The sequence below is a fragment of the Cricetulus griseus genome, chromosome 7 (assembly GCF_003668045.3).
Source record: "Cricetulus griseus strain 17A/GY chromosome 7, alternate assembly CriGri-PICRH-1.0, whole genome shotgun sequence".
Taxonomy (NCBI): Eukaryota; Metazoa; Chordata; class Mammalia; order Rodentia; family Cricetidae; genus Cricetulus; species Cricetulus griseus.
In genome coordinates this window covers 128,436,410-128,457,843 of record NC_048600.1, presented here as the reverse complement: position 1 = coordinate 128,457,843, position 21,434 = coordinate 128,436,410, and the positions used below count along the sequence as shown (strand labels likewise).

The following is a 21,434-nucleotide window of genomic DNA, read 5'->3' as shown; positions in this document are numbered from 1 at the left end:
GGCTAGATTTAGAAATGTAATCTAACGTTTTTTGTTTAGGTTTTGGTTTTTCGAGACAGGGTTTCTCTGTGTAGCTTTGGAGCCTGTCCCGGCACTCACTCTGTAGACCAGGCTGGCCTTGAACTCACAGAGATCCGCCTGCCTCTGCCTCCCGAGTGCTGGGATTAAAGGAGTGTGCCACCAACACCTGACTAATCTAACGGTTTTTAACAAGGGGGAGAAGGGTAAAAGGCAAAAGGTCGGGCCTGCTAGAGACTTCAGGGAGGATTGTAATGAGATGGGCACCACCTGCCCTGCTCCTCCCCCTCCCAAAGGGTGACCTCAAAGCCGAAGGCGTCCACGACAGTGATGGTGGCCACACTGTCTGCCTCTCGTGGTGGAGCCAGCAGCACGTTGATCTGCTTCAGAAGCCAGTTGAAGAGCCTCGTGTACAGGGTCTTGGCCAGGGCATCCCTGCAGACACTGTGAGTGAGCCTAGCCCAGCAGAGCACCTCATCGGGCTCCAGTCTCCGTTCCCGAGATTACCTGGCATCAATAGCACTTTCCACCGGTAGAGATCGGGAGACCCGGCCATAAGGTGTGTCCTGGAGACCAGAGAAGTGCTCAGGATGTCAGGACAGGACGGTACCCACAGGAGCTTTATGTAGCTCCTCCCCCTTCCCAGCACTCCTCGGGCTCACCAGGACCCTCTTGGTGATAGCTCCTTCTAGGCGCTCTGGTGGCACTCGTAGCAGCCGGGCTGCCAGGTGAATCTCAGCCCAGCTGGACAAAGCAGCCACCTCTTGGGACTCCCTCTGGACAGAGGTGGGGACAGAAAAAGCTTTGCTTGTTCGATGGCAATAGCACCCAGCCATGGCGTTGCTTTATCTAGCCAGCTGCCCATTACTCAAAGGACCAACAGCAGCCAGCTGTGGTGGCACACACTTTTAATCTCAGTACTTGGGAGGCAGAGGCAGAGGATCTCTGTGAGTTCAAGGGCTGGGCTACGTAGTAAAACTCTGTCTCAAAAATAAATACACGGCCAACAGCATACAAAGTGCTCTGGACTGAGGTGAGCCAGACTCTAGGGCTGAAGGCCCTGAGTGTGAGCCCTGACTAACTTTTCTTAGTGGTCAGGCAGTTCTGGACAGTCCCTTTCTCTTTCTGACCCTCTGCTACCTTATTGCTAGAGGGACAACAATCCCCCTTAGGACACAGTTGTTGACATGAGAATTAAGTCCCTTGACATTATCAGGCAGCAGCTTCCTGGAGTTCTTAAGGTTGACAGCTGAGTACAAAGGCAGCTGGAGGGCCAGGGCTCACTGTCCTTGTCTGTGTGACAGGGATCTGCCTGCTTCCAGAGGCAGCCCAGGGCTTTGTGGAAACATTATCATTGGCCCGATTGTGCAAACCGCCTGTCACTGCCCATCCTGGGAGCTCACTGCCCACAAGAGAGCCCACCTCTGAAGAAGAGAAGCAGATGTTTCCCAGATGCAGGATGGTGGCCAGCACAGCCCAGACTTCACTCAGCTCCTCTGCACACAAGCCCAGAACCTGCAGAGCCTTCACCAGCCCTTTGAAGTCCTGGGCATCCTCTTTGCCCTGAAGTCTGCAGGTTTGACCCTGCAGAGTACAGCAGGCTTGTGGTGGGGCAGCCCCTGGCATCTCCACAGCATCCTGAAAGACCTGGCTGAGCCACTTATCTGGGCTCACCATCCATGAGAACCTCACCCCTACCTGGTTGAGGTAGTAGTAGGCCTCAGGTCCCTGCAGAGAGAGCAGTTCACGGTCCCCAGGGTCCAACCCCGCCAGCAGCTCATAAAAAACATGGAAGCTTCGCTCAGCCTGGGCCTTGGGGAGAGAAACTGGCTTGAGGGTGGGGTGGGGTTTGAGAGCTGTGGCTCCTCCTTCCAACTTTCAGAGTTGGGGAAGGGTGGGTAGGAGGCAGGTCCTTACCTGAAACACTACTCTGGAGGTCTCAAGAAGATAGTGGGACACAGAGGCTCCTACATTGACTCCGCTGTGAATATAAGAGACAGGGTAGGCACACCCAGGGGCACTTTTCAGAAGGGGCCATCCAAGGGCTGAGCCCAAAGGCAGTACCCTAGTGACATCCCAGGTGTCACCGTGCCCACTGGACCCCCATCACTCACTGATGCAGGCAGAGGCATAACTCCTGGCCAAAGCGGCTGCCATTGGCATTGAGGATAGTCTTGGCGTGGCCAAAGCTGCTGAGTACAGGCAGAATGTCCTCTAGCTGTGTGAGGGTTGGGACATTCATGTATACCTAAGATGGCCATAGCACCCACTATCCACTGAGAGCTCTCTAAACCGCTGGCTGTGTGGACCCTGTGGGATCAGTCCTATCAGAATCCCATCCCACCCCACCCCCAAATTAAAAGGGCTGAGGGTGTGGCTCAATTGTAGAATGTTCCTATAACGTCCCCAAGGTTCTGTGCTCAGTCCCTGGCAGCACATAAAGGTGGGTGTGCGGTAACCCTAGCACTCGGGAGAAGCAGACGTTCAAGGCCATTCTCAGCTACACAGAAAAGTCTAGGCCATCCTGGGCATGGTGGCTCGTGTCTTTAATCCCAGCACTCAGTAGGTAGAGGCAGGTGGATCTCTGAGTTCAACGCCACCCTGGACTACAGATAAAAGTTCCAGGACAGCCAGGGCTGCACAGAGAAACTTTGTCTTGAAAAAAAAGAAAACAAAAATACCCCACCCCAAAAAAACCCCAAAACAAAAAACCACTACCATCACCCCAAACAATAAATAATAAAATAAAAAGGCCCTACCCTACTCTACTCCCCTGCATCAGGGAAATCTTTGGGCAGATTCACGAGAAGCCACAGGCTTGTGGAAATGTCCTGAGAAATGACCCTTTGACTCCCGCCAGACCTCACCTGAGCCCCTCTGGCCTCTGCCTGCTTCTGCCCCAGGCTGCTGAGAAACTCCACAATCTTCTTGGCAGCCTCTGTCTTCCCTGAGCCACTGTGCCCCCTGCAGGAGGAGCAAATGGTGGGAGGCAGCATCTAGGCCTATCCCACTGAGCCCAGGAAGTGCCTTAGGGCAGTGACTCCACAGAGAAGCGACAATGTTACCCGAGTACACCTGGTTCATGGAGAACAACCAGAAAGAAGTGCTACCCATGGTCACTGAGGGTGGCTTCCCGAATTCAGGCTGCCCAGCGGTGCATAGGACCAATAGTTAGGGTGGTGTGTGGCTCAGGCAAGCGATCGATTGCAATCAGTCGTGACTTACCCCAGGAGGATGCAGGGGGCCGGTCCAGCGCTCTGAGACAGGCGGTAGGCTGCTGCCCCGACGGCAAAGATGTGACTGGGGGGGGGGGGGAAGGACAGCAGAATGATGAGAAGGTGTCATGGCTGTCTGGGGCCCCCTAGGAATAGGCGACCTGCCCACAGGCCCTGGAACTCATGCAGTAAGACATATATGCAGGAAGTTAAGCACAGGGACAAAGGGGCAAAGTCACATACGGTGTGGTATTTGCAGCCTTCCTGGGATGGTAGCTGGCCAAGATCTCAGGTGAGAAGAGAGGCAGTGGCTGGTGGGGGTTCAGAGCGAGCAGGAGGGGCCCCCCGAAAGTCTGGTAAAGGAAATAGAGGCTCTTATGAGAAGGGAGGAAAGGACAAAATGGAGAGCTCTGATGCACCCCAGACTAGCCTCTCATGCATGTCTTGCAGGACCCCAGGTACAGCTGGCTTTACACTCAGTCTAGGGATGAAGAGAAGCCCCAGGGATGCCGGGGAACCCCTGCCCACAGAGGAAAGGGAATCCACAGCCTTCTCTGTGGCCCCTTACATAGATGCGGCCCAGGTGGAACCTCTTCTTGAGACACAGTAGCACAGAACTGTCACACACCAGCCTGTGGGGACAGCAGGACGAGGGTGAAGTTGCTGGGAGTCGGTCCTGGGCTAGCTCTGCCACTTAGCTTTAGGGAAACCCTGGGCAAGCTGTGCAATTTGCAGCTGAGCTCTTCAGTTGCAGCCCATCCCCTGGGGGTGGGGGTGGGGGGTGGGGCTGCTGACCAAGAGAGACACTCTTGGTCAGGCTAGCCAGGAAACGAAGTCCCTTGCCTGCCCCAGGGCCACAGGCCTGTAATTCCAATGACTTGGGAGCATCACAAGTTCAACTCTTGCCTGGACAACCTGGTGAGATTCTTTTAACAAAGATGAACAGGGCGCAGGCACGCGGGGTGGGGTGGGGGTGATGAGCACCAAAATGGCTAAGAGGGTAAAAGCACTTTCCCCAAAGCCAGGTAACCAGAGTGTGATCCCCAGAAACTATAGGGTGGGAGACAGTCAACTTCCTCTCACCCCGCATGTGTACTGTGACACTCAAGAGCTCCTCCCCATAAAAATAAAGAGGGCTGGGGTTATATATATAGATCAGGACCAAATGCAAGAGAACCTAGGTTCAGTCCATAGTAAGTGTGTGTGTGTGTGTGTGTGTGTGTGTGTGTGTGTGTGTGTGTGTGTGTGTGTGTGTGCTGGAGTTTTGGAAGGGGCACTTTTTACCCCGAATCTGCCTTTCTATGAGGCAAAAAAATCCCCTGTTGGCTCAGTGATGGTGCGTACGACTTTCAAAGGTCCAAGGGCAGGATGGAGCATTAGAAATATGAGCCAGGAGTGGTGGATTTGGCATTGTGCCCCTCACCGCAGCCGGGCGAGATCCTCAGTGTCTTCCAGGGCCTCTGGGAGACTCCTAGTTTTAGCACCGGGGAAGGGTGGCATCTCTAGGCTCAGTTCCAGGGCCCTTTCCAGCGCTGCCTCAGCGTCATCCTCTGGCTCCCACTGCTCCCTTGGGGACCTGCAGGGGCTGTTCTGCTGCAGGCGAGTCTCCAAAGTAAGTTGAGGTAGCAGAGTACCAGTGCCAACCCCAGGGTCTGCGCAGGGAGTAGAGCCCTGTGCCCAGTGCACCCGACTCTCCACTTCCAAGGTGTCTGGCTCTGCTTCGCTCCGGTTCTCGTCCGGTGGGGTCCCATCGGGGGCAGACGGGGAAAAGGATGGAGGCTGGTGGGACCTGACCACGCCTTCTTCTCTAGCCCCTTGCTCCTCCCTGTACTCTGCAGCCCCTGCAGGAGAAGAAACGCGGCCTTCCCCGGTGGGGGCATCCGTGGATGCTCCTGAGCTGCCGCCGCCCGACTCCTTCTCCGCACTGTGGATGCGGGGGAAGACCACCGCGAACTTTGGATCTGGAGCTGCATCCTCAATGGCTGATGCACCCTCTGAGCTTGGGCTCTTCAGCGCCTGCGGAAGGCTCGGACTGCCGCCAGGGGGAGCCCGCGGCGGTGCCCGGAGCACCGCCCGACAGGCCAGGCGTACGGCCCGCCAGCGCGGTGGCCCCCGCAGCCCGCCCCGCGCCTCGAGCGCCCTCTCGCGGCCGCGTTCCTTATGCTCCCGCGGACTCTCGCCGCGCGCATCGCCACGATGTTGCTGCACCCGCAGTCGCAGCCAGCGCAGGAGGCCCAGGGCCTGCGCCACACGCTGCAACCGCGCCTTGAGGCCCACGCGGAGACCACCCGCGGGCTGGGGAGACGCACCAGCCGGGGCCCTTGCACGGAGCTTGCGGAGCACCAGGAGCGCAGCCAGCGGTGCCGGGTCCCCTGCGCCTGCGCCCCCTCTGGCTCCCGCGTCGCTCTTAACCACCTGCACCTTCCCTGCCGCCTCTCCGACCTGGAGTCGCTGAGCCCTGGGGGCCTCGGCTGTCTCGGGCTCTGTGCCCAGCAGCTCAGCCTTTGGCTGCGCCCCGACGTCACTGTCACTGACGTCTGCGATCGCTTTGGAGCCCAGAGGACCCAGAGGGCCCCTGGGGGCGTTCGCACAGCTACTCCCCAGGGAGCCGGAGGCTACAGCTTCTCCGCCCAGCTCTGTCTCCTGGGACTCGGGGATGCTGCTTGAGGCTCCTGGGGTCTTTCGTGGGCGACGTCCGTGCCCGGCCCACCCGGAACTCGAGTCTGCATCTGTCCGGGAATCATCACCGGCTCCGCGAGGCCCTGACCCCGACGGCCCTTCCCCGCTCCGGAGCCCCAAGGCGTGCCCACCATTGTCCTGGTGGCTGCTGCCAGTCGCCCCTGGGCTCCGGATAAGGGCGCCTTCTGAGCCGGTGTCCCCAGGCTCGGTCTTGGTTGGCCGCTCGGAAGCTCCACCGCCCTGGCTGCTGCTGTCCAGGGCCTCGTGGTGTTCACTGTCCAGGCACGAGCTGCCACCGTCCCCGCCCGACGTGTCCGCATCCCTGCCGGGAGCCGAGGGTCCCCGCTCCTTTCCTCTCCTGCGGCGGCCGCGCTTGGGGAGTCTCTGCTCCTCCCGGAGCTCCCCACGGCTGTCCCCGGGCTCACGACTCTCCGTGGGCCTGCGGCCCCGAGGACGCTGCGAGCTGCCCTGCCTCTCCCGGGTCTCCTCGGTAGACTTCCTGCGGCCTCCAGAGGTCCCCTCGTCTTCGGTGGCGTCGGGCTCCTTAGCGGGCCTAGCCTTGTGGGCTTTGCCGCGGGCAAGCCTGCGATCCCGGCTGGGGGCGCCGTCCGCGCTGGCGGACCCCGACTCCTGCTCCGCTGAGGCTGGCCTCCTGGGTTGAGCCCGGCGCTGGGGCGCTTTGCCCTTGCTTCCGCCCATGACTTCCTTCCCAACGTCTTGCTCCTTTTGCGTTTTGATCCGACTCCCCACAGTTGCCCTGAGCTCCTGGGTGCTGGACGCTGTCTGCTCCGGCCTGGTTATGGGCTCAATCTGTCCCGAGTCTCTCCTCTTAGGCTGCAGCATCAATAATGCAGGAGGCAGCAGGTCCTGACCCCCTTGGTCAACAATGGATGGAGGCTGCGGAAAGAGGAGATGCTGCAGCTGTGGACAAAGGCCGTGGACAGGGCAACGGCGCCCGGACTCCCTGCCAGGCACCAGGCCAGACTGAGAGCCCAGGTTCTCCTTCAGTCTCACTCCCTGTCTGCCAAGAGGGGCAGTGTAAAGTGCTTCTACCTGGGGGCCTTCCGGGAGGCTGGGACCACGGCTACAGGTCTATTCTTTTCTACTGTGAAATGCAATTTACTAAAAGTGCATAAGATAGGAGTATACACCCTGGGGTAAAGCCTGTGCACTCCTCTGGAGTTATGAACATAACTAGACTCGTGGGTGATAGAAGTCAAGCCCTAGTCTCCTAGAAGAGCAGCCAGTGCTCTCAAATCTCATCAGCCTCAAAGGCAATTTACCACAAGTGGAGACTTACTTAGCTCCCAGATCTTTGTGGATTCTTTTTCCCATCTTGGGATCAGAACCGAGGAAGAGCCCCGTGGATTCCAGGCAAGTCCTCTGCTAACTGAGCTACATACCCAGGCCTCTCGTTCACCCAACAGTTTACCTTGGAGGTTGTTATAACACATATTGAGAAGCCCAGAGGTGGTGGTGCAGGTCTTTAATCCCTGCACTTGGGAAGCAGAGGCAGGTGGATCTCTGCGAGTTGGAGGCCAGCCTTGTCTACAAAGTGACGTCCAGGACAGCCAGTGCTACACAGAGAAACGCTGTCTCGAAGAAACACACAAATAAACAAAAAGCAAAAAACAAAAACAAAAACAAAAAAAAAACAAAAAAAACCAAGCAAACAACATGGATGGCTTCCTCCTCTTCCTTTTCAGCTGCTCAGCATTGTGATGAATTAATGTACTCTAGTTTAACCAATTGTTACTGATAGATCTTTAAAATTGTAGTGTGTGTGTGTACCCGAACATAGCACGGTCCATGTGTGCGGTCAGAGGAGTCAGTTCTTTCTTTTTACCCTGTGGGTCCTGGGGGTTGAACCCAGGCTGTGAGGCTTGGCACCAAACTTGTAGGTCCTTTGTTTCGAGACAGGGTTTCTCTGTGTAGCTTTGGAGGCTGTCCTGGCACTCACTCTGGAGACCAGGCTGGCCTCGAACTCACAGAGCTCCGCCTGCCTCTGCCTCCCGAGTGCTGGGATTAGAGACATTCGCCACTAACGCCTGGCTCATTGATGGCTTTTTAAAAAATTTAAATTTTATTTTAGTTTTTGAGACGGTCTCTCTACATTTAGCCATGGCTGTCCTGGAACTCACTGTGTGGACCAGGCTGGCCTCTGACAGATCAGCCTGCCTCTGACTCCCAAGTGCTGAGGTCAAAGGTGTGTATTACCACCGACCAGCTATAATGGATTTTTTTTTGAAGATTTTATTTATTTATTATGTATACAACATTCTGCTTCCATGTATATCTGCACACCAGAAGAGGGCACCAGATCTCATAACAGATGGTTGTGAGCCACCATGTGGTTGCTGGAAATTGAACTCAGGACCTCTGGAAGAGCAGGACCTCTGAGCCATCTCTACAGCCCCCTGGATTTTTTATTAATTAAATTTATTCATTTATTTTACATCCGGTCCTCTCTTCCAATTCCTTCCTCCTAGATTTTTTAAAAACTGAGTAGCGGGGTTGGAGAGATGGCTCAGTGGTTAAGAGCACTGACTGCTCTTCCAGAGGTCCTGAGTTCAATTCCCAGCAACCAGATGAAGGATCACAGACATCTATAATGAGATGTGGTGCCCTCTTTTGGACTGCAGGCAGAATAGTGTGTACATAGTAAATAATTCTTTAAAAAAAAATGCTGAGTTGATGCCATCTCATCTCACCTTTTGCTTCTGAGAGAGGGAGGGAGATGGTCATTGGTTAAGAGCTCTTGCTGCTCTTACTGTGCACCCAGGCTGGCTTTCCAGCACCCATGTGGTGGCTCAAAACCATCTGTAACTCCAGGGGATCCGATGCCCTCTTCTGACCTCTGAGGCCAGCAGGCACACACGCAGTACACAAACACAAGTGCTGGCAACACCCATACATATAAAGTAAGGGATCATCTTTTGCTTATGTTATGAACAGTCCTGGGGTATAATTTCACCCAAGCGGAATTAACTCCTAGAGTGAGTCTTGCTGGACCATGGGCTGTGTGTGTTTGTTTGTTTTTGAGATTTCTAAATTTTCTTCCATAGAGGTTGTTCCAACTTACACTCAGGAGGAAGCAAGTGTCCCAAAGGACCACAAGTTCATGGACAGCCCCAGCTGCCCAAAGATAGCTGCAAGAGGCAGAACCTGCTGCCAGCAGTTATTCAAAGGGCTGTGCATCCAGTAAAAAGCAGAACGTTCACATGGTGGATTCTCACACAGCGAGGAGAGCCACTTATGAGAGCACTGGTGATGACATGGGTAATCTTGTGTACAGAATGCTGTGTGAAACAGCCAGGCATGGGAGGGCAATCAGCAAGGGATTCTATTGATAGGCAGGGCAAACACCCAAAGCAAGGGTCTGCAGCAGGACCCCAGGTACCCATGATGGCGTGCGTTCACTTTATGGAGACTTATCTAGCTGATGACTATGATCTATGTAGGATTACTATGATTTTCTAAAGATTTTTATTTATTTATTTATTATGTACACAGTGTTCTGCCTGCATGTATCCCTGTAGGCCAGAAGAGGGCACCAGACTACATTACAGGTGGTTGTGAGCCACCATGTGGTTGCTGGAAATTGAACTCAGGACCTCTGGAAGAACAGGCAGTGCTCTTAAGCCCTGAGCCATCTCTCCAGAACTCACTGGACCCTTGGGGCAGGTACTACACGGTGCACTATGTGGACCAGACAGACCTCAGAGGCACACAACTGATGTTAAACTGGGACACCATTCCAGTCTGTCCCAGGGACCCTGCTGGCAAATGGCTGGGAGGCAATGCCATTGCTGACCAGTGGAACTCTAGTTCCTTGTTGGTCCTTTGAGCTCATGGACAAACTCTCAAACAAATGGAAGTCTCTGTGCTCCCATGGGTTTTCTGGTCCTCCTGGTGACCCAGAAGTAATATATATTATATTGGTAAGTGGTTGGCTTTTTTGTTTTGTTTTGTTTTGGTTTTTGGTTTTCCGAGATAGGGTTTTCTCTGTGTAACAATCCTGGCTGTCCTGGAACTCACTCTGTAGACCAGGCTGAACTCACAGAGATCCGCCTGCCTCTGCCTCCCGAGTGCTGGGATTAAAGGCGTGTGCCACCAATGCCTGGCTTTTTTTTTTTTTTTTTTAAGATTTTATTTATTATGTATACAAACATTCTGCTTCCATGTATATCTGCACACCAGAAGAGGGCACCAGATCTCATAACGGATGGTTGTGAGCCACCATGTGGTTTCTGGGAATTGAACTCAGGACCTCTGGAAGAGCAGTCAGCACTCTTAACCTCTGAGCCATCCCTCCAGCCCCGAATCTACTGATATTTTAATCTGCAGTCCCATGGACCCACAGTCGATGCTATGCTGGCCACTTAGGCCATGGCCTGGAGGGACTTCCAGTCCTGCAGCTGAGGCAGAGCAGGGGCTGAGATACATAGGTTGAAACTAAGTCTCTATGGTTTTATTTACCACAAAGTCAGATGGGGTGAAAACCTCCTAGATCAGAGAGGCTGTGTGAGAAGCAACCAGCTGACCTTGCTTTTTGGCTGGAGATGCAGCAGGCCATGTCTCTTCACTGGTCCCAAACCCAAAACAAGTGCCACACCCAAGTCCCCGCCCTCTCCTTCCTGTGTGTCTTCTCTATCCAAACTGCTGGCTTCTTCTATGGTCAATTCCGGTCAGCTACTCACCAGCTCCACCCCTGATGCAAGGTAAACTTTATCTAACAGTCTCGGAGTGTCACAGTCCGATCAATTCCCACAACACAGCCCAGCTGGATTTGTCAGCTGTTTATATCCTACATAAAGGGGCAGAGTGGGGTGTGAGATTCTTGCCCATCTCTACCACCACCAGCTCTGCTTTAACTGCACATGGCCTGCGGGAGGGACCACTCTGGGGTCGCCACCAGCATGGGGTCTCCATTACTGCAGGGAAGCTCTCATCCTTGCTGGGTAAAGGCTTTTTAGGGCAGTCTGTTGGGGGGAGGGCTACCCACACCTCTGTGGGTAACCCCTCATCTGTGCTCTGTGAGGAAGTTCGCCCAGGGTGAACTTCAGCAGGTCATGCCTCAGTTTGTCTCTGGGACCTCAGGAGGAGGGATGGATGCTCTTGCACGAACCCCCACCCCCACCCCCAGAAGGCATTTTAGCAATATTTGATGACTCGAACACTTAAAGAGGAGGTTCTCTGACCAACTCTGAGCTGGAGATGGACTCACACCATGGAAAACTCATCCTCGGCTTATTTCAGTGAAGACATAACGAGGTGTTTATTAAAAACTCTGTTTTACTCAGAGGCAGTTAAAATTTATAATTTAAAACCCAACCCACTACAAAAGGGGGGGGGGCGGAGAATAAAAACTGTGCAACATTCACAAAAGGACAAGACAGACGAGGCCAGGAGTGGGGTTTCCCTCCCCTGAGGCCAGGAGCAGCAACAGGGTGTCGACCAGGGCAGACCCTGGCCAGGCTCGGGCTGGAAAGGCCCTCAGTAGTGTGTGTTCATCTCACAGCCTGGACGCTGTCCCATTCACTCTGCTGTAGAAGGACATGGGGAAACAGTAGGTCAGGAGCATTCTAGGCAGGATAGAGTCACAGTCACCCACCCTGAGCCCCCAATACCATTGGTGATTTCCAGGGCTAAGATGGCCCTGGAAGTCTGTTGGGACCTGGAAGGGTGGCAATTAGGGCCCTTCTTCCCGTCCCTTCCTGGGCAGTAGGCCCTCCCTCCCCTGGAGGGCCCATGGCCCTACCTTCCCCATTGCTGAGGCTATGTCCCACAGCCATGCGGTGAGAACGCCAATTGCCATAACTCCTGAAGTGGCAAAGACAGGGAGATCACCATCCATGGGTGGCCCTGTCCTCCAAGTCCCCATTCTCCCAGCACTGCAGTGACTTACCCCCGGTCCCCCTCCAGGGTGCTCTGGATTTCCTTTAGGACCCCTGCTGGATATGAGAGACCCAGTGAGGCCTGTGCAGATAAGGCCAAACACTGTCTCTTTTACCAGTGGGGTGCCGACAGGCTTGTCCCTGGCCCACAGAAAGTGCTCCTGGCTTCCTCTGGCCTTCCTGAGCTTTGCTTCCCCCGCCTCATATGAGCCTCACCAACCCACCACACCGACTCACACTCGTCATTGAGCAGTGCGTGCTCCATCACCGGGCCAGGCTTCTTCTCTGGAAGGCAGAGTGATCAGATATGCCTGTCCTGGGCCCTCAGCCCAGCCCTCTCATTACAGGGGTTAAGGGAGTGAGTGCTGGAAGCCAGAGCCCCAGATGCAGAAAAAGGTTCCTTCCTGCTCCCAGCCTGAACTCTTCTCACTCACCCTTAGCCCCTTGCCTCCCTTTACCACAGTCTAGCCAGCTGTGGCCCAGGTGTGCCCCACATAGCAGCCCGAGAGTCCTGTCTTACCTTCGCTGTCACTTTGGCTTCCTGAGTTCCTGTAGAGGGGCAGATAGTGAGGGCTGGGACTACTAAGCTCTGAAAAACCTCAGTCCCATGAGGTCAACCTGCTTGACTAGGTCTGAGCAAGGGCGGGGGTCTACACTGGCAGCTGGCCCCGGAATGAGGGTGTCTTGGCCAGTCAGCAGACACCTCAGGAAGCGCAAGGCTGTGGAAAGACCTCAGGGCCCTCCTCCTCACCTGACTTGGCCTGAGGTTCTTTTGGGACCTGTGCTGTTGCCATTACTGGGGCGGCTGTGGTTCTTAGTTTTGGTTGAATCCACCAAACACCGGGGCTCAACCAGCCACTTGGTGGAGAGAGAAAAGCGCTCGAACTCTGAGGGTGATATCAGGTAGAAACCTGAGGAGAGGCAAAGAAACCTTGAGTAAAACTATCCCAGGGCTCCTGGGCCCTCGGCTGTGGCAGGGCCTCCCTCCGGGGGATGCGGACAGAGCCTCCTTTGATGCTCTTCACTCAGGGAGGGCAGAGCCAGCCTGGCCAAGCCCCACATCTGAGCTGTTCTTGCCTCTCCCCACTTCTCTCGCCCAGCCCTGCCCTGCTCCCTGAGGCCCCAGTCCACGCCTGCACACCTTGGCCATATTTGGTGAAGACACAGGAGGCAATGCCACTGACGTCCTCCCGTCGGATGCAGCTGTATCGCACCTGGGGCTTGAGCAGGGGCACTGAGACCACCTGGATGTCACCCAAGTTGGTGAGCACTGCCAGGTGGTGCTCCCCGTAGTCCTCAGCCCTGCAGCTGCCAAAGTGAGCAACACCAACTCTTCGTACCCGTGAGCCCTCCAGGGCCGTCAGCTTCAGCTTCAGCTTGGCACTCACCTTGGGCAATGTGAACACCTGGGCACATAGGGCAGCTGGGCGTGAGTCACACCAGGACCACACTGTGGTTCTCCTACCCGTGACTACCATTGGGAGCTTGTCCTTTAGCAGACACTTTACGGTGTGCAACAAGCTCATCTGGGTCTTAACGCCTCGCAGCTCTCAGATGCAGATCTTGGGCCAGGAGGGATCATGGCCACTGATTGGGCATTCTGTGCCCCCCACAGACTCGGGTGCCACCCAGTGTTCCGACCATTAGGTCTAAGACTGACACACACAAGACCTGCCCCACCCCTTTCCCCATGACTCTAAAGCAAATGCCTAACTCCAAATGAGAACCTTTGTCCCAGCTATCATTATTTGTGTTAAGGAGCTGAACTCTACTGATGTCTTAGGGACATTAGTGGACCCTGCCATGTGGCACCTTGAATTGTTCCTCTGACACCACAAGCAACTGGTGGCTCCCTTGCATGTCTGGGCTCTTGGACAGGTCGTGGGCTACTTCCAGGGGCTCGGGAAGGGGTACACTGCGTCCGTCAAGCACCACGATGCCCACCACAGGTGCACGATGCATCAGCTGGATCTCCTTGGCTACAAAGGAGGCAGGGTGGCAAAGAGGCAGTTTGGGGACAGGGCTATGACAAGCGGCTCAGTGACACCACACACCACCCAACCCAAGTAGGTCAGGCCCCCTGGGTTTTCCTGCTTATCACTCACCCTGCTCAGCCCGAACCGGCTCATCCATTCTCCGCTCTGCAGGAGGCACACGTAGGGAAAAGGCATAGACGGTACCTCCATTGGTGCCAGCCCACAGTGAAGGGCAGTGGCGGGAGCCTGTCAAAAAGTAAAGGTTTGGGTATCTAACCCTAGGCTCTGATTGCTGAGTGGGGCTGGCGACCTGGGCTTCCACCCCAAGCCTTGCTACTGAAATGCTAAAGTCAAGTTGGCAAGGGTCTTCAAGCTTCAGTTCCCTCCCCTGTAAAACAGACATGCGGGGCTGGAGCAATGGCTCAGTGGTTAACAGCACTGGCTGCTCTTCCAGGTCTTGAGTTCAATTCCCTGCAACTACATGGTGGCTCCCAACCATCTGTAATGAGATCTGGTGCCCTCTTCTGGCCTGGGGGCAGACGTGCAGGCAGAACACTGTACATGATAATCATCGGGCTCCCCACACAGACGATACTGAACCTGAGGCAGCTCTGCCCTTGCAGGGACACACCAGTGCAGGGACACACCAGTGCAGGGACACACCAGTGGCACACATCCGGCAGGGACAAACGCTTCCACATGCCTACGGAGTAGCATCAGGAACCATGCCACCCCCAACCCCATGGAGCTAGAAGACAGCAGTCCTGTTTTACATGAGAGGACGCTGAGGACCAGAAAGGTTAGGTGATACGTCTAAGGCCAGGCTTCTTGAGATCAGTGGAGGAAGGCTATGAAACCAGGAAACTGACTGGCAAGCCCAGGAGGAGAAGGGAGAGAAGCAGCATTGGCTCTGGTTTCTGTCTGCAGCAGATAGGCCTTCAAGGGTCCCAGGCAGGCAGCACTGCCTATGCGATTTCCCACTGGGAGCACCCATCTACCTCATGCCAGAGAGTCCACCTACCCACGCCCTCAAGCTAGGGGTGTCTCCTACCACGATGTGTTCTACGCCCCTGACCTCAGGCTGGCTACTCACTGTCCCTTAGGTAGGTGTCAGCAAAATAGAGGGTGCGAACAAAGCCAGTGAAAGAGTCCTCTGCCGAGCGGGCCTCGATCTTGCGCTGCACTGGTGCCAACTCCATGTTCTGCAGGCCTGTCCGCTCCACCTTGGCACTCATAGCCTGAGCTTGAGCCTGCAAGAAGTTGGGCTGGGCCTGAGGGTGGGCTCTTGCCTCTGCTCTTTAGGCACTGACTTATTCAGTGCTAATCCTTCCAGGGAAAGGGTGGCCATAGCCAAGCCAACCACCTGACTGCCTGGGCCCAAGCGGACTTTGTCCAAGTAAGAGGTTCCCTGAGGAGAACTTGCCTGACTTCTCAGCATTTCATGGGTAGGAAGGGACAGGAAAATAATGAGACAATTGTACTGGCTAAATTTATGTCAACTTGACACAGGTTAGAGTCACCTGAGAGGAGGGAGCCCCGGTTGAGAAAATGCCTCCCTAAAACTGGTCCTAGGCAAGCCTATAGGGCATTTTCTTAATTAGTGACTGATGGGGGAGGGTCCAGCCCATTTTGGGTGGTACCACTCCTAGGCTGGTGGTCCTAGGCTCTATAAGAAAGCAGGCTGAGTCAGCCATGGGGAGCAAGTCAGTAAGCAGCACCCCTCCATGGCCTCTGCATCAGCTCCTGCCTCCAGGTTCCTGCCCTGCTTGAGTTCCTGCCCTGGCTTCCCTCAGTAATGAACAGTGATGTGGAAGTGTGAGCAGAATAAGCCTTTTCCTCCATGACTTGCTTTTGGTCATGGTGTCTCATCTCAGCAATAGTGACCCTGACTAAGACAGCGTCATGAATATTTACTTGGGGCTTATCTCTAAGGTAAGGATCACAGCTGTGGCTTTCTGGGTGTGGGAAAGCGGAGGCACAATGCAGCATTTGTTTTAGTGGGTGGTGAACCTGCGCGGTCTAGATTCAGAGCATGTGCTCATAGCCCAGGGAGAGAGCGAGCTGTATGGTCGTGTAGATGGCTGCTATGAGCCCTGGGCCTTACCTCTCCTGTGGGGCCACCAGGCCGCCGTTTATGACTGGACACTCTGCTGCGGCGCATTCGTCGGAATGACTGACGCAGAGACTTCTTGAGGGACTTTACTCGAGACAGTGGGCCCTCCAAGGCCAGCTGGTCACTGGGGTGCAGTGTGCACCTTGAGAGAGGGAGCAGTCAGTCAGGTGAGGCCATCAACACTACAGGGCCCCAAGGTCCTCACAAGGTCCCAGGCCCAATCTCCAGCCCCAAATGCCCTGCTTACTTGACAAAGACCTGCCGCCTCTGCTGGTGGTCAAAGAGGCCGAAGCCGTGACTGGTGCCAAAAGCTACAAGCCGCCACTCAGAGTGCAGAGCCAAGGAGGTGACCACAGCTGGGGGCTGGCACTGCACCAATACAAAGGGCTGAAAGCCTGGCTCAAAGCACACGGGCCCTGGGCGGGCGGTGAGGCGCTCGTGCCCCTTCCAGCGGTAGCCTTCCTGGTCCTGAAGCAGGTCGGCCTCCACGTACTCCACGGCATGCTCTGCTGCCTCATCATTCAGCTCCAGCACCAGCACCTGGGGTGGGGGTGGGGGCAGAGTGTTCAACAGAGCCCAGGCACCACAGCACAGCAAAGGACTTAGGACCCAAGCCAAAGCCCTCTGCCTGACTCCAGCCCAAATTCTCATTTCTGGAGGGAGAGCATAAGTCACTCTTGGGGCCACTCACTATCAGAATCAAGCATCCTGCTCCTGATGTTGCTGCTGGGTAGGGGTCCTGTTCCCCTGTGCAAAGCCGCCACCCAACCACTCCACCCTCAACCCCGATCCTGCCCAGCCTGCTACCTGCCCTGCGGTGCCTGCCACAGCCAGGTAGCCACTGTATTTACAGAGGAAAATCTTCTGGATGCCCAGCCGAGGATCGTCACTGTAGGGATCAAAGGAGCCCACCTGCCAAGATAGGGAGAGGCCTGTGAGTGGCCATGGGCCTGGCCTAGCTTGGTTCCCTACACCCCTCGTTCCCAGGCTCCTGGCCTCACCTTGCGGAGTGGAGGCCACTCATCCTCACCCTGGGTACTGAGGTTCTCGTTGAGGTCTGTATCTGTGAGGAACACTCTCACCGTGCTGAGTTTGTACAGCAGTCGTAAGCAGACGCCCGAGGCATCCCAGAACCGCACCGTGCCATCCTCATGCCTACAGACAGCGCGGTGAGCGCTATGTCAGCCAAGGTGCCTGGGGTCTGGAATGCACAACCCAGGGCTCTGCTCCCACCCGCCATGTCCTCCTTGGAGAGGGAAAGTAGCCACTGAAGTCACCTACCCTGTGAGCAGAAGGTCCCTCTGGGGTGGAGGGGGGGCCAGGTTGGTGCCACCATCTATGGGCCACTCCTAGAAGAGATCACAAAGTCCAAGAGAACCTGGGCCCAAGTCAGGGATGGGCCTGGGGCCAGGGCTGGACCTACCATGGAGGAGAAGAGCAAGGTCTGGCGGCTGCCTGAGGCGATGACGCGCTCCCACAGCTTCAGGGGGATGTTGGAGACGTGGTGAGAGCAGGTAATGGCCGAGCAGTGCAGGGAGGCTAGGTACGGCAGCTGCACTGGGGGCCAGCCCGCCGTCTGCAGGTCAAGCACCACCAGCTCCTCCTCTGCGAGCACCACCAGGGCGTAGGGGTCATCAAAGGCTGGAGCACAGGCAAACAGGGTTAGGAAGAGGCAGCCGGCCCCATCTGACCCCAAGATAAAGCTGCAGGCTGGGGGCCGGATCCATCTATCTATATTGCTTGTCTTGTGAAAAATAAGAGCTCCAAGCATGCCGGGCATTGGTGGCGCACGCCTTTAATCCCAGCACTCAGGAGGCAGAGGCCGGTGGATCTGTGAGTTTGAGGCCAGCCTTACAGAGCAAGTTCCAGGACAGACAAGGCTACATAGAGAAAAAAAAAAGAGCTACAAGCAGAAGTGCTACAATCAAGGCCTCTCTGCATGGCTGCCCCAGGGATCAGTGTCCCTGAAAACCAAACAAGAGCTCAGTCAGGCATGGGGCAGCTAAAAGTGCTGGCTTTGGAAATTCTTTTTATTTATTTATTTTGTATAGTCTTCAGTCTGCACACCAGCAGAGGGCACCAGATCTCATTTAAGGTGGTTGTGAGCCATCACGTGGTTGCTGGGAATTGAACTCAGAACCTCTGGAAGAACAGTCAGTGCTCTTAACCTGACTTTGGAAATTCTAATGTTTAGCCTTGATGGATGACCTGATCTGTCAAGGGAGACGTCCTAAGTGTTTTCTCTGCCTAGGGCCTCAGTTTGCCCTGTAGGCCTAAAGCAGGGACAGGCAGCAAGTCACCAAGTGTGTCTTTGTCCCCATAGAGTAGCCCTCAGGCTTCAACCTGTGGACTGCTTGTCAGGGCAGACCCGAGAAGAGGGAACAACTCTAAAAAACAGAGCACGAGGAGGGAGGAGAGGCTGAGAAGGAAACACAGGCCTGGGGTCTCCCTGGGTAGGGGAGACCAGAAGACTCCAAGTCAGCAGTGACTGGAGCAGCCCCAGCTCCGCCCCCGGAGGCCCTCTGCTGGGGAGGTCAAGGTCACTGGCAAGGGAGGCTTCATTTTTTCAACTGCTCAGAACCCCAGCTCCTAATGCTCGCTTACCTGCTGCAGGGTCGGCCTCTGTGAGGACTGTGAAGTCAATGACACGGGAAGTGAAGTCAAAGGCTGTCTGCTGGCCATTGTGGACCACTGAGATGCAGTGGCGGTCCCCATAACTGGCACGCGGCATACCGCCCTGGAAGACGATGAAGGGCAACCTGCAGGCACAGGAGAAAGGTGGGCCGGGCTGGTGGCTGGGACCTGCTGAGGCATACAGGGCAGTGGCCAGCCCTTGTGGGCTGGGCTGGAGGCTGGGGGATCCCAGAGCCTGAAGGGAAGCCAGTCTCCAGAGTGGCTGGAGGCAAAAGAGGAGATCCCATCTCTTCCCAACTGCAATAGTCTAGGAGGACTTGGAGGTGAGGTAGGGCACCTGGACGAGGAGCCGTCTCTACTCTTCTACAGTGGCCTCCTAAACTGTCCCCACACCAGGTCTCACTATATACAATTTCTTCTGAAGAAACAGGGCAGGGCCACAAGAGTATGGAACTCTGACAGCATCTCTCTGGGAAGGCTGAAGGCAGGGATGGATTGGATTTTCCAAGGACTATCCACTGAGAGGTGGGATGACAAATCTGACACCCTACCCCACCCCGTTTCCCTGGGACCAAGACCCCAGAAGTCCTCACTAGACACTGACTCCCCAGGTAGGAGCCCACAGGTCTTCCCAGGGAAGCCGTACAAATCGGGAAGGAGAAGGCATCGGCACTCACCCTTGCCTGGTGGTAAGCCAGAAGATTTTGGTTATAGCCTTGCAAGGAAAGGGACCTAAAAGAAAAGGTGTTAGCTTGAGTGGCTCTCCCACAACATCTAGATCTCTTTCTCTGGGCACTTCCCTGAAGCAGCCACAGTGGGGACCAGAAAACCAGCTGTGTGGCATTGAACCAAGCCCTGAACCTCTCTGGGCCCAGATTCTGCTTTTGTGAGCTAGCCAGCATACACCTGAGTCCAGGAAAGACCAGAGGTGCTCCTCAGGCAGACCAGGTTAGACTCTCTGGGCAGAAGCACTGACCGTAAGGTATGGAGCTGCGCAGGGGATCTGGGTTCTGGGTGTCACTGGACACGGGCCACTGGCAGTGGCTGCCGTCGGAGTGGCAGGTGACAATCAGGCAGCCATCCCGCTGCCAGCTGGCATTCTCCAGTTGCTTTGGAGGAGGAGAGGAAGGAAGAGATCAGACAGGGATCAGGACAACAGTCTACACATGGACCTGGGAGAGTCACTCTCCCAGCATCACCTACCTGGTTGCTGAGGAAATGGGAAAGAACACGATTGCCCTGAAGGTCCCAGATGACAACGAGGCCTCGGCTGTAGCCAATGAGGATTTGGTTGGGGTCACGAGGGTGCTCCTGCAGAGCCTCCACCATCTCGAACACTCTGCGGTGGCGGGCCTCCTCTGGCAGCCTAGGCAAGGGAGAGCCATGAGCCCATGCAGCAGTGAGTACCCCACATGCTAGCCTGGGAAGATGGTGGGGCCAGCCACACCACAGCGGGGGTCATGTACAGTAAGACGTGGTATTTATATATTCAAACACGAGACACACACACACACACACACACACACACACACACACACACACACACACACACACGCGCGCGCGCGCACGCTCGGGGGCAGGTGTGACAGTAGACACAACCCCAAAACTTAGGAGCTGGAAGGATCAGGTGTTGTTCAAGATCAAATGTAGTTGTACAGAAGTTTGAAGCTAGTCTGGGCCACGTGAGACTCAAATCTTCACAGATAAAATAAGTCTGCTGAGTGTGGTGTTGCACGCCTTTCATCCCAGCATTCGGGAGGCAGAGGCAGATGAACCTCCGTTAGTTCCAGACCAGTCTGGTCTATTTGGCAGGTCTGGGACAGTCAGGGCTGCATAGAGACCCTGTCTCAACCCACCCCACCAAAAAGATGATTTTTGAGCTGGGTGTTGGTGGCGCACGCCTTTAATCCCAGCACTTGGGAGGCAGAGGCAGGCTAATCTATGTGAGTTCAAGGCCAGCCTGGTCTACAAGAGCGAGTGCCAGGATAGGCTCCAAAGCTACAGAGAAACCCTGTCTCAAAAAACCAAAAAAAAAAAAAAAATGATGATTTTTATTGTTCTTAATGATGTACACATGTGTTCACATATGTCTAGGCATGTGCTCACAAATGCTGGTGTCAGGGGAGGCCTGAGGCATCGGATCCCTTGGGAGCTGGAGCTAAGGCGCTTGTGAGGCACCTGACGTTGGTGTTGGGGACTGAAGTTTCGTCCCTCTGCAAGAGCAGGGAGCCATGTGACCAGCCTCCAAGACATTTTTTATGCATGCAAGTAACATTTACATGAATTTAAGTTGTGGGACAACTAAATGTGCTTATTTTAAGTATCCTTTTGAAAGTTTTATTAGATGCATTTATTTTATGTGTATGAGTATACCATGTATGTTCAGTGCCCATGGAGGTCAGAAGAGGGTGTCAGGTCCCCTAGAATTGGAGTCACAGATGGTTGTGAGCCACCCTGTGGGTGCTGGAAATTGACCCCGGGTCCTCTGGAAGAGCTGAGCCATCTCTCCAGCCCTGGAAACAATCGTTTGAAGCCGATTCTCTCCTACCTTTCCCCGAGTCCCAGGGATCAAATCAGAATGTCAGGCTTGAGTGGCCAGTGTTAAACTTTACCTGCTGAGCCATCTTGATGGCCTTTTTGTGCTGTTGTTGTATGGTGCATGTGTGCATATGCGGTCATGCATGTATGACATGTGTGGGGGGATGCCCATGTGGAGGCCAGAAGTTGACATTGAGAGTCCTCCTCAATCATTCTCTGCCTTATTTTTGAGACAGGATCTCTTTGTTGAACCTGGAACTTACTGGTTCAGCTAGACAGGCTGGTCAGTGAGCTGGACACGCTCTGGTCCCCACATCCCCAGCTCTGTGATTACAGACATACTACTGTACCGGATTCCTCCCCC

At 55.1% G+C, this 21,434-nt stretch overlaps 2 protein-coding genes across 2 annotated transcripts in view; both read right to left on the bottom strand.

Annotated features, from left to right (window-relative positions):
* Myo15b (myosin XVB) overlaps positions 1-6,611 on the bottom strand; it is a 40,109-nt gene extending 33,498 nt beyond the window's left edge. Inside the window, 11 exon segments of the mRNA XM_035448171.1 lie at positions 321-453; positions 526-584; positions 681-794; positions 1,441-1,602; positions 1,717-1,999; positions 2,133-2,236; positions 2,886-2,982; positions 3,244-3,318; positions 3,477-3,586; positions 3,802-3,865; positions 4,657-6,611. Coding sequence (XP_035304062.1) covers positions 321-453; positions 526-584; positions 681-794; positions 1,441-1,602; positions 1,717-1,999; positions 2,133-2,236; positions 2,886-2,982; positions 3,244-3,318; positions 3,477-3,586; positions 3,802-3,865; positions 4,657-6,611 — 3,156 coding nt within the window.
* Positions 6,612-6,754: 143 nt separating this feature from the next.
* Positions 6,755-21,434, bottom strand: part of Llgl2 (LLGL scribble cell polarity complex component 2) — a 28,848-nt gene continuing 14,168 nt past the window's right edge. Inside the window, exons 6-25 of the mRNA XM_035448170.1 lie at positions 19,736-19,898; positions 19,509-19,641; positions 19,210-19,264; positions 18,503-18,657; positions 17,322-17,539; positions 17,180-17,247; positions 16,900-17,053; positions 16,706-16,810; positions 16,146-16,438; positions 15,890-16,040; positions 14,879-15,035; positions 13,915-14,031; positions 13,622-13,788; positions 12,951-13,215; positions 12,561-12,720; positions 12,330-12,358; positions 12,047-12,094; positions 11,821-11,863; positions 11,674-11,735; positions 6,755-6,876 (exon numbers count right to left, since the gene is read on the bottom strand). Coding sequence (XP_035304061.1) covers positions 6,755-6,876; positions 11,674-11,735; positions 11,821-11,863; positions 12,047-12,094; positions 12,330-12,358; positions 12,561-12,720; positions 12,951-13,215; positions 13,622-13,788; positions 13,915-14,031; positions 14,879-15,035; positions 15,890-16,040; positions 16,146-16,438; positions 16,706-16,810; positions 16,900-17,053; positions 17,180-17,247; positions 17,322-17,539; positions 18,503-18,657; positions 19,210-19,264; positions 19,509-19,641; positions 19,736-19,898 — 2,665 coding nt within the window. The remainder of the gene's footprint in view (positions 6,877-11,673; positions 11,736-11,820; positions 11,864-12,046; positions 12,095-12,329; positions 12,359-12,560; positions 12,721-12,950; positions 13,216-13,621; positions 13,789-13,914; positions 14,032-14,878; positions 15,036-15,889; positions 16,041-16,145; positions 16,439-16,705; positions 16,811-16,899; positions 17,054-17,179; positions 17,248-17,321; positions 17,540-18,502; positions 18,658-19,209; positions 19,265-19,508; positions 19,642-19,735; positions 19,899-21,434) is intronic.